The sequence below is a fragment of the Ascidia mentula genome, chromosome 1, assembly GCF_947561715.1.
Source record: "Ascidia mentula chromosome 1, kaAscMent1.1, whole genome shotgun sequence".
NCBI lineage: Eukaryota > Metazoa > Chordata > Ascidiacea > Phlebobranchia > Ascidiidae > Ascidia > Ascidia mentula.
The window spans coordinates 3,326,532-3,338,811 of NC_138566.1; the positions used below are offsets into that span (position 1 = coordinate 3,326,532).

A 12,280-nucleotide genomic window follows, 5' to 3' on the forward strand; every position below is an offset into this window, starting at 1 on the left:
CAATCGGTTTAGTCTCACTTTCCACGTTGGTGGACAATCCATCTTCAGTTGCAACATTTTCCGCAATTTCCTCTTTAAATGTGTGGACCAGGATAAGCGTACAACAAACTGACATGCTGATTTCCTCATTGATCTGACAAAAGGGAAAGTATAAACAAATTGCTCGTGTTCTTCGACAAACAGGGTAAAAGTGAAATGTGCATCTATCACGTCATATTAAAGAACAGTTCCCAGTATTGTGGTGCTCTTGTTTAATATGAAATTGCTTTGTACCAACATCAACCTGTTACAATTAGCCACGGGCACTTTCCAAACCCACGTGAACTCGATTAGAACGAACGAACATTCATCATTCATGCTAAATGACATAAGTAGCGCTCCGTCCACATCATTAAAACGTTCTACACCAATCTTGTCATAACCTTTAACACTAACGTCATTTTTTAAAGTAGTCTTCCTTTTTCCTGAACCCAATTAACTGCACTTTCTCAGGCTATATATCCAGTTTAAATTTATCAAAGAACAAGAGAGACAAAGAGACAAGTGAAATACCCAGAGGGAGACAAGGCAGAAGGGGTTGATTGTCGCCTGTCTATACGAGCTATTGTTTGGAACCGATTCTATGCGTTGTTTGTAAGTTGGCCATGTATTTTTGTTTGTGTTTCAACAAATTAAATTGGAGGGTAAATCTTAAAGGTCTACAGTCTTTGTTTAAACAGTAAAGCAAGAGTCAGATATACGGCAGTGTTATATTTTTTTTACTACTTTCCAGGAACGGACAGTGCAAATGGAAGAGTTTCATTTGCTGTTCACATTTTCGTGATTTTTCAACCGTGTCTTCTTACGTGTATGACACGTTGCTCTTTGTGTTAAAATCGTTATCAAACACTTACTATAATCCTTTTCGTGTTCATTGCGTACCAACTTATCAAATCAATAACTTCCTTGTCTTGGAAAAATATTTTGTTGCTTGATAACGAAATGTTATGGAGAAGTAATGCCGAATTCATGACGATTTTGCCTTCCGTCTGCAAGAATGCACAAGCATCGGTAAGTGCCATATCCAAAAACTCAAGTAATAACTGAAGTACACCAGATTGATTTTTTGGTGAGTTATGTTAGGGACAGTTTATCAATGTTGCTGTCAAAGAGCTGTAAGCAATTTCGAGTATAGATTATGACCAAACAATATTTCAAAGCATTCCACCGGACCAATGTAATGAAATCATTTGTTAATTGTCAATAAATTTGTACTTAATGAGGTAAAAGAAAACTTGCCTCTAAATTTTGTTGAAAAGTGCCTTTGTACTTTTCTAGGAAGGCGATCAAGTTAGACAGAATTCCACAAGCTGCAATACTTTCAGATAATTTATCACTAACTGCGCTGAACTTCATACAAACACTCAAAAGTTTTCGAATATTTTTCCAGTCTTTCCTGCAATATACATTTAAACCAAATTACTTTCTTGTCAGACAAGTTAATGAAATATTTCATGATTTACGACAGATTCAACCCACCAACACAAATTGTAAAACAAATGAAAATCTTAACGCTCTATACAACCAACAAGTAAATTTTGACATACGTTTCCAGCTTGGCTTTTTCTTCTGAATAAATGTCAAAGTAGACTTTAAATATATCGGCAGCGCCACCTAGCGCCAGGTAATCGCCGACTTTCTGCAAAATTATGTCACAAAATTAGATTCACTACGTTGGTGATCACGAACATGAACTTGACCAATACCAACCTTAATTGAGCTGCTGTTCTCAAGTCGGGCCCACGAGAAATACTTCGACAAGGCTTCAAGAATGGTTAATGCTGGCTTCCCCATGCATTTATGTTCCTTGTCGGTTTCCACATCACGCTTGGCTTCATCCATGTAATGTTTGAGATAAAATAGGAAACCTGGTAGGCCCAAAATACTAATTTCTATTCAACGATTAACGCATTATTTTAGAGTTTTTGTAAGGTGAATTTCTGTCAATCAGAATTTACATTTTTTGTCAATTGGCTTGGTTTCATTTTCCACGTTGACGGACAATTGTTCTTCAGTTGAAAAACGTTCGACATTTCTCTCCCTAAATTTGTTGACCAGAATGAACGTACAACAAACTGACAAGCTGTGATTTTCATCGATCTAACAAAACAGGGAACTTATAGAGGAAAAAGCTTTTGTATTTAAGTGTGGAGTGTTATTACATTACAAGATAGTACTGAAAAAAACTTATTTTTAAAGTTCAGAAAACATCATAAAGCTTGTAAAGAACGATCTTGAAGTGGAAAATTGTTTGACTTCGACGTACGGCTTGTTAACCATGACTTTTACATTTTAAACAAGTTACACTTGTGTTTATGGGGTTATCAAATACTTACCATAATTCCTTTCGTGTTCCTAGCGTACCAACTTAGCAAATCAACATCTTTGCCTTGGAAGAATATTTGGTTTGGAAACGAAAGGAAACGAAAAGCTTTCCTTGGAAACGAAAGTTTGTTGAGAAATAAAAGCGACTCAACGACGATTTTGCCTTCCGTCTGCAAGTAAGGGATAAGCATAGGTCTTTGTGAGATCCAGGAACTCAAGTGATAACAACACTTCATGTGATACTCTTTTGTAGTACGTTCAGTTAGTTACATTATACCAAATAATCTGTAAATGCGCCATACGAAGTTGCAAATATGGTAATTGTATCAAAAGCAACAAGATCCAAAGGCTTGTATTCGCTGTCTCCAGGACGGAAAACTAATTAATATTACAAAGCATTTGGCATAAGTGGTAAAATAATATGTTTCATAAAATTAAATGTGTTTTGAAGACTAACCTCCAAATTTTGTCGAAAAGAATGCTTGTACTTTTGTAGGAAGGCAAATGCATTGGACGCAATTCCACAAGATGCAATCTTTTCAGCAAACTCATCACTAATTTCCTTAAACTTCAAACAAACATGGAAAAGGTTTTCAACATTTTTGCAGTTGATCCTGCAATAAAACAATTTAACTTAATTTTGGACAGCTTAACTAAATACTGTGATACATTAATGCAGTAACATGATGTTTTAAGTACGACAGGGTAACCCACCAACACGTTTAAACCTAACAAAACAACAAGAAAATCTTGAGTAGTGTATAGGTGACAGAGGAATGGAACAAACTTCCGTCCTGTCTCAGAGATTCGCTTTCGGATTGGTAGACTGGAAGGAGAACTCTTTCCTTTTCCGTCCGATGCATTTTAAATGTCGAATAGTCTTTGATTGGGAGTACGATACAATTCTTCCTGGACCGGAAAGTACGCAGAGAGACACTCTCTCTTTCTCTCTCTCTCTCTGTGATTATATTTTAAGTTGTCCCCGGTTTGACCTTTGTCCGTTGATCATTGAACATAATTTCGTCAAGTTTCTATTTGATTTACTTCGATGTACATCGAACTGATTGGTCATAGTCTTCGCAAAGCTAAATCGTTTTTTGGCGTGTGAATTATTTTCTGTATGCTTGGGTCGAAGTCCAAATGGCGTCGACAAACCGCACATAACAAAAGTGTTAAACTTTGACGGTTGGTCAAATTGATTCAGGAAATGACCAATACACATTTCATTAATTGTTTCTAACTTTTCTTTGCGCCTGTATAATAATTGTCACTTTTCATTTTATACGTCAATTAATCACCCAGTCTGCAGCCAAAGGTTATAAGTTATATCGCTACTATAACATGTAAAGACTTCCACAAGAACGCACCATCCAAAGGGAGACTCCAAAAACAACAGTTATTCGATACAGAATTACGACAAACCAGAACCACAAAAGCGATTGATCATGATTAAGGAAATAATCAATAAAGTTTTACCAGTTGCTTCCAGCTTCAGTTGTTATACTCAGTTGTTATGTATGGAAACTTGATGATGCTTATTACTTGGTGTTATAGTAGTCGAATTGTCACCTAAAATTGTGTCTGCAGGTGATGACTAGGGATGGGATAGTAGAATTGTAATGCGCGGTCGGAGAATTTCAAAGCGATACAAGTCGCATTTTTCGCCAAAATGTTTTAAGTTGTTTTCTGCAGTGATTATCCGGGAGCATTTCGCTCTGTAGCATGTCAGTACTTTCGTGGAGTCACTCAATTCTGTTGTGAGGCCATAAGTTAAAATTTTGGTTGATTAAGACACTCTTTAGTATGTAAAGAGGCCAGACCACATGATATCCAGGGTGGGTAAAAGAATAGTGCAAGCGTTAGGGAAATAGCGGAAACAAAAATTCATGTAGGAATGGACAGTGGTATTTTGCTCGTTTTCGGGGCGCTTTACGCTGCGCTTTTGAACCTGCGCCTGCTCCCCGCGCACGCTTGGGTCGACTTGTGGAAAACTGCACGTGCGGTGGCGGAATTTTGACGAAAAGCGCGACTTTTGGTTCAGCCTTGCAGAGCGTATTTAAAACTGGCGCGTGTTTATCGAAAGTCGAAACATAAGCAAACACTCTAGCTTGCAGACGAAACTTGTCTTGTGTTTCTAAACGACAATAAAATACCAAATACCCATGCGCGGCCGATGTGACTGCCCTGGGTGAATAAACCGCGAAAGATTTTACTGCTTTCACACATCAAGTCATCAAGAATAAAAAGGTTTCGCACGCCTGTCTCCGCAGAGGTAGGAGCACCCTGCACGAATTCAATTGTGTCAGGTAGGGTCTCGTACGCAGGCTGTCATTGACCATAGCACCAAATAATCCGTTCTGAACATTGTAATGAGGTTTTTCTTTTGTTATACGCACGACAAAACAAGTCTTTTCACTCCCAGTTGGCCCAGAAATAAGGCATTTAAACGAGTGCGCAAATCCCAAATTATTACAAAAGCGAATTACGGAATTTAAATGTTTTCCACCTACCGCTGCGCTTACAAATTTACGCCCCTAACACCTACACGATCAGTTCAAACTGATAATTGGACGAATCGAGAATCGCAAACAATTATAACAATGTGAAATTCGATCGCAATACCTACTAAAATTTCAGACTAAGATTAGCTTTAGAAAGAGACACGTAAAATACTTTTGACAATATTTACGTGTGCGACATCAAAACAATTTTTTCCAAATTCTCTGATTGTACACGACCTTTGTGATGAAAATAAATCGAGACTAAAACAGCTATCAACTGGACGGACAAAAGTCAGATCGGAAACATGACTAAAATACAATCACAGACAGAGAGAGTCCCATAAAAATGCATATGAAGGAATTAGCATTCCTTCCCTGTCTCACAATCGGCAAGAAAATATCAGAAACAGGAGGGAAGTTTCTGAGATACTTATTCTGTCACCTATATACTACTATTGTGGCTCACGTTTCCAACTGAGAAATAAAAGCGACTCAACGACGATTTTGCCTTCCGTCTGCAATTGTAATACGTTAGGTTAGTTACTATGTACCAAACAATGTGTAAATGCGCCATAAGAAACTGCAATACGGAAATTGTATCAAAAGCAACAAGATCTAACGACTTGGATTCGTTGTTTCTGGGACGGAAAATGACTTAATATTACAAAGCATTCGGCAAAAGTGGTGAAATTATTTGTTTCATGAAATTAATTGTGTTTTGAAGACTGACCTCCAAATTTTGTCGAAAAGAATGCTTGTACTTCTCTAACAATGCAAATGCATTGGACGCAAATCCACAAGCTGCAATCTTTCCAGCAAACTTATCACTAATTTTCTTGAACTTTAAACAAACACGAAAAAGGTTTTCAACATTTTTGAAGTCTTTCCTGAAATAAAACATTTAACCAATTTACTCTCACGTCAGAAAACTTGAAGTATTTTTTAATGCTCTTCATACAGTCACATGATGTTTGAAATACGACAGGTTCACTTACCTACCCAAATTATGAAACGCAAGAAAATGTTAACAAACATAACACCTAATTTGTGTATAAGCTGCAGACAGATGGCCACTGTTTCGACCTAAAAGGTCTCATCAGTGCAGCAGGTGTGACTATCAGACGACTTTGCTGACCAAACGGCCAAGCAAAGACTTCCACTTTGTGGTGACTATACAGTTCACCGTCATCTTGGTTGAGCTTGCTTGGCCGTAGTGTTTCCACCTTGTTTGCTCCGTAAGGTTGCACCTAGTTTGGTGCCCAACGGATGACGGTGAACTGTATAGTCACCACAAAGTGGAAGTCTTTGCTTGGCCGTTTGGTCAGCAAAGTCGTCTGATAGTCACACCTGCTGCACTGATGAGACCTTTTAGGTCGAAACAGTGGCCATCTGTCTGCAGCTTATACACAAATTCATATTATTGGCTCCACATTGCTTATCATATGATTATTGTGACACGGGGCCTGACGGCACTATTGGTTGAGCTTGCTTGGCCGTAGTGTTTCCACCTTGTTTGCTCCGTAAGGTTGCACCTAGTTTGGTGCCCAACGGATGACGGTGAACTGTATAGTCACCACAAAGTGGAAGTCTTTGCTTGGCCGTTTGGTCAGCAAAGTCGTCTGATAGTCACACCTGCTGCACTGATGAGACCTTTTAGGTCGAAACAGTGGCCATCTGTCTGCAGCTTATACACAAATTCATATTATTGGCTCCACATTGCTTATCATATGATTATTGTGACACGGGGCCTGACGGCACTATTGGTTGAGCTTGCTTGGCCGTAGTGTTTTCCACCTTGTTTGCTCCGTAAGGTTGCACCTAGTTTGGTGCCCAACGGATGACGGTGAACTGTATAGTCACCACAAAGTGGAAGTCTTTGCTTGGCCGTTTGGTCAGCAAAGTCGTCTGATAGTCACACCTGCTGCACTGATGAGACCTTTTAGGTCGAAACAGTGGCCATCTGTCTGCAGCTTATACACAAATTCATAATATTGGCTCCACATTGCTTATCATATGATTATTGTGACACGGGGCCTGACGGCACTATTGGTTGAGCTTGCTTGGCCGTGGTGTTTCCACCTTGTTTGCTCCGTAAGGTTGCACCTAGTTTGGTGCCCAACGGATGACGGTGAACTGTATAGTCACCACAAAGTGGAAGTCTTTGCTTGGCCGTTTGGTCAGCAAAGTCGTCTGATAGTCACACCTGCTGCACTGATGAGACCTTTTAGGTCGAAACAGTGGCGATCTGTCTGCAGCTTATACACAAATTCATATTATTGGCTCCACATTGCTTATCATATGATTATTGTGACACGGGGCCTGACGGCACTATTGGTTGAGCTTGCTTGGCCGTAGTGTTTCCACCTTGTTTGCTCCGTAAGGTTGCACCTAGTTTGGTGCCCAACGGATGACGGTGAACTGTATAGTCACCACAAAGTGGAAGTCTTTGCTTGGCCGTTTGGTCAGCAAAGTCGTCTGATAGTCACACCTGCTGCACTGATGAGACCTTTTAGGTCGAAACAGTGGCCATCTGTCTGCAGCTTATACACAAATTCATATTATTGGCTCCACATTGCTTATCATATGATTATTGTGACACGGGGCCTGACGGCACTATTGGTTGAGCTTGCTTGGCCGTAGTGTTTCCACCTTGTTTGCTCCGTAAGGTTGCACCTAGTTTGGTGCCCAACGGATGACGGTGAACTGTATAGTCACCACAAAGTGGAAGTCTTTGCTTGGCCGTTTGGTCAGCAAAGTCGTCTGATAGTCACACCTGCTGCACTGATGAGACCTTTTAGGTCGAAACAGTGGCCATCTGTCTGCAGCTTATACACAAATTCATATTATTGGCTCCACATTGCTTATCATATAACACCTAATAATATAATAATAAGTAAATTTTCACTCACGTTTTCAACTTGGCTTTTTCGTCCGAATAAATGTCAAAGTAGACTTTAAAGAGATCAACAGCGCCCCCTTCTGCCAGAAAATCTCCAACCTCCTGTAATATCTCATAGGTTTTACACAGTATACGCACAAATATGATTTTAGAGTATTATCGTCTCTTTAATACTAACTTGACGCGTAACATTCTCTGAATCTTTTATATTAAGCAAGACTTCAACAAACGCTAAAGTCGATTCCCCCATGCGTTTATGTTCCTTGTCAGATTCCAAGTCGCGCTTGGCTTCGTCCATGTAATTTGCCACTTGAGTCAGGCAATCTGTAAAGTTAACATTTAAATTCAGTTTCATGAAAGAATTAAGTCTGCTTACCTTTGCTGTCAAACTCCTTTACTTCCGAAACAGGCTCGCCGCCCACATCCATTGTGTTCGGTAACTGACTCTTTGAACCGTTACAAAACAATTATATATAACTACAGTTCACAGCTTTTAATGCTTAACTTCTGGTTAGGAGTGCTTCGTTGGCGATAACAATTTAAAGAATAACTACGAGTAATAATCCTGATCTAAAGGTAATATTTTGTATTAGGTTTGCTGGCATCGAAGCCCAGGCATTGCAGCCAATCGGGATCAGCCTGTATTTCCCAAAAATTTGAAGCGAGATCTGAAAATCAAGCTCCCGGTGAAGTTTAAACTTAACGTTCCATTGACTGAACTACGGGGCGTATTACAGTCCTGGTGCGCAAGCGCACAAACTGCCAGTCGACCTTTATATATACGTAGGGAATCTCTACCACCGCAATCACACAACGTACTATACTACGTGGTATACCACGACTTCTGTGTTACTTCGTACTATTCAAAATTTGTAGTTATCACAGCAGCCACTGTCACATCTGTGCCCTTTCCCTTCGTCTCTTTTTTTTCGGAGGACGCGTTGATCTCCCCACAGCACACACTGTCGTTGTCTCTTTTGATTTGATTTCAGTTCACGATTCACAAACGAACAAAGGAATTCTCTGATTGACACTTTCGCTCGTTGTTTTGATTAAAGCTACTAGTACAAAACGCTGTGACGTAACAAAGCTTAGTAGTGTTTTTCTTTGACAATTGTGTTTTACCAGACGATACGCGGTACGCGTTTTTGTAAAACGAAAACCTCGGTTGGATTTCGTTGAACCCATGAAGCTTTTATGTAGAAAAAAACGTTTGCCAGTTAACATCTAAAAATTTTTGTAAAAGAACAAACTTGTTGTTTTCAAAATGTTTTGAACTTATACAAAATTATAATTTGGCCTTGAATCAACACAAAACACACGCTAGGCAAAAAAATTGTTACAACGCCATCATTCTTGCCACATACTTGCACGTTTCAACTTTTAACACGTAATTACAATACAAGCAATGATTACAAAACGTAAACACAATATTACTTAGCAAGGTTGTGTGATAGGAGGGATTTGCTTGTCAGTTTTGTATTAGGCTTACATTTAGCCGAAACTTATAAATTACTCTTTTATTTATTTCTCTAAATATTGTGTGCAGTGAACCAGAAAGCAAGACAGGGCAAGATGAAATTGAGAGAGAAGTTGGGAAGTAAAATGGATTCAAACCCAGTGCATGGAGTTGAACATTTGTAAAGTGTACTTAGAAGTTAACACATAGCGTCAGAGCGCGCAAATGTTATTACACGTGGTCAGCTTTGTTTTCGCTGCCAAATCTCCATAAAACAACGAAATAAAAAATACAAAGTTGTACATGTTGTGATCACTGAAGTGTGAGATTTTTCGTGCCCTGTACTTGTTGTTTTCGCAACCTGCGCAACATTCCCACATTGATTGTGTAGGAATGTAATTAGTGGTTTTCCCCAAAAATCACGCTCGTTCTCCGTTATGAGCAGTCTCATTCTGTGCATGCTTATTTGGAATACAAGAATGCAACAGTATAATTTGAACCTTTACAGAGTATAAGGAGCACAAGGCCACACAAGCGAGTTAAAACATACAAGAGCCCCGAAAAACGCTTATTTTATCTGAGCCCCTGGGTAAAGTCGTCTGTTCGATGGGTGTTTCGATGTAACCCGATGAGTGTACATAATAAATCGGTGTCAATGTAGGGATTTTGGTGTCAAAATAGTTCCCAAACGGAAAAGATTTGAATTCGTTTTTTATTCGTTAAATTTTCGAATGTTTGCTTCACATAATCTCATTTTTTTGGTAGATTCTAAGTATCGTCGTTTCATTTTTGGTGAAACATAATAAATGTACGATTCCAAATCAATATTCGAATTCGTTATCACAGCAACTACTCTTACATATCCGTATCTGTGCCCTTTCCCTTTGTCTCAAATCCTTTTTTAAAAAAAGTCGTTGGCTTCTACGCTTTCATGTAGAACTGTTAGTGTGCAAAATTTTCGAAAAAGAGTTGTATTTACAATGTTTAAAGCCATGCAATATTATAAAATTAACACTTGGCCCAAATATCAACACAGAATACGCACCGGTTGAATGAAACTGTTATAACGCCATCATTCTTGCCACATAGATTAACGTTTCAACTTTCAATAGTAACTAAACTACAGGCTATGAATAAATACTATTTATTTCTCTAAATATTATATGCAGTGAACCAGAAAACAAGGCATGACAAGATGAAATTGAGAGAAAAGTTGACAGTATAAAATGGATTCAAACCCAGTGCATGGAGTTGAACAGTGCAGGACACTTAGAAGTTAACACATGGCGTAGAACACGCAAAGGTTAAATACAATTGGTCAGCTTTGTTTTCGCCGCCAACACAACAGTGTACATGGCACAAAGTTAAATATCCAGAAAACAACGAAATGTAAAATACAAAATTATACGTGTTGTGATCACTGAAGTGTGACATTTTTCGTGCCCCATTCTTGTCGTTTTCGCACCCTGTGCAACATTTCCACGTTGATTGTATAGGAATATAATAAGTGGTTTTCCCCACACAATCACGCTTGTTCTCAGTTATGAGCAGTCTCAATTTGTGCATGCTTCTTTCCAATACAAGAAAACAACAGTATAATTTGAACCTTTGAACAGTATATGGTTTATTTGCATTCAGCTCAACAACACAAGGCCACACAAGCGAGTTAAAAGATACAAAAGCCTCGAAAAGCGCTTATTTTATCTGAGCCGTGTTTCGATGTAACCCGATGAGTGTACATAAATAATCGGTGTTGAAGTAGGAGTCTTTAGCGTCAAAATAGTTCCCAAACGGAGAAGATTTGAATTCGTTTATTATTCGTTAAATTTTTCAATGTTTGCTTCACATAATCTCATTTTTTTGTAAACTCTAAGTATCGTTGTTTCCGTTTTTTTAGTGAAATATAATAAATGTATGATTCCAAATCAATAATTGAATTCATAATCACAGCAACCACTGTTATATATCGGTATATGTGCCCTTTCCCTTTGTCTCAAATTCCTTTCAAAAAACAAGCTGTTGGCTTGAAAATAGCACTAGAAAGGGTGGAATGTTTGACTTACAAAAATAATATTTCCACAGATATAAAATAATCACGTTTTTGTTATTACCTGCTGCATTTTTACAAAAGTAATGTCAATAATTTTAGACAACACTGTCAAAGCAGCTTAAAAATTATTTTTGACGGCCTAAGAAGGTCGCACGTTCCAATATTCTAGAAACATTTCTCTCAAGGTTTGTGTAGCTTTTGGTTGCATGAAACAACGCTGCAGTTATTATGGGTCAGCGAGATAGAAAAGAAAAATACAGGAAGTTTCCAAACACAAAAGATTTTCATATCCACACCAGTGCGGTTGCGGTCACAGGTTGAAAAGCACTGTGCATCAAAATATTTTCGCTAACGTAGGCTTTTGTTGTTTTTATATTATTTTGAAATCGTAATTATGCAAAATCGTAAAACTACATTAATACGATTCGAGAGATTGTGACGCATGTAATATGGCGGTAGATTGTGTCTAAGCGGATTTATCGCCTTTTTCTCATGTCTCTCTGTTGGGTTTCGCGTACGTGGGGTTTTGCCTGCGTACGTTTCACGTCTCCCGCAATAAAGTTCTCAAACGCCTAAAGATACAACAAAAAATTTGACTTAACAAACAAATCCAGTAAGACGTGTCTTAACAAACGTGTTGAAAGAACGTCTTCTTGCACTATATACCTAGTGCAAGAAGACGTTCTTTCAACACATTTGTTAAGACTTAAATCACTACTAACAGCAGACTAAAATCACAACTAAAACCATTCATTTTTAGCGTGTTCGTGTGGTTTACAGGCTGCAATGCCTGGGCTGCGAAGTTTTTGAATTTTATGTTCTTTATGCGACAGTTGTGATCGAACTGAAACAATCAAACCATTGCATGAAACATTACTGCGTTGTCTGATTAAAGTGGTAGAGATCCCCTACGTATATATAAAGGTTGCCTGGCAAGTTGTGTGCTTGCGCGCGGTGAAACAGAAGCTCCTGTAGCTCAGTTGTCATTCAATTTGTGGTTGCTGCTT

General features: G+C 38.6%; 2 protein-coding genes across 2 annotated transcripts; both read right to left on the reverse strand.

Annotated features, from left to right (window-relative positions):
• Positions 1–1,113: 1,113 nt before the first annotated feature.
• On the reverse strand, positions 1,114–1,901 carry LOC145888477 (uncharacterized). Its single transcript, XM_082979266.1, has 4 exons — positions 1,750–1,901; positions 1,587–1,678; positions 1,279–1,435; positions 1,114–1,152 (listed from the first exon to the last, which is right to left on the reverse strand). Exons 1-4 carry the CDS (start codon positions 1,879–1,881, stop codon positions 1,114–1,116), a joined length of 420 nt encoding a protein of 139 aa, XP_082835392.1. The 5' UTR covers positions 1,882–1,901.
• Positions 1,902–2,018: 117 nt separating this feature from the next.
• LOC145888562 (uncharacterized) lies at positions 2,019–8,244 on the reverse strand. Its single transcript, XM_082979371.1, has 6 exons — positions 8,141–8,244; positions 7,943–8,088; positions 7,775–7,866; positions 2,822–2,978; positions 2,376–2,534; positions 2,019–2,080 (listed from the first exon to the last, which is right to left on the reverse strand). The coding sequence occupies exons 1-6, from the start codon at positions 8,190–8,192 to the stop codon at positions 2,051–2,053; spliced, it is 636 nt and encodes a 211-aa protein (XP_082835497.1). The 5' UTR covers positions 8,193–8,244; the 3' UTR covers positions 2,019–2,050.
• Between the last annotated feature and the right edge of the window lie 4,036 nt (positions 8,245–12,280).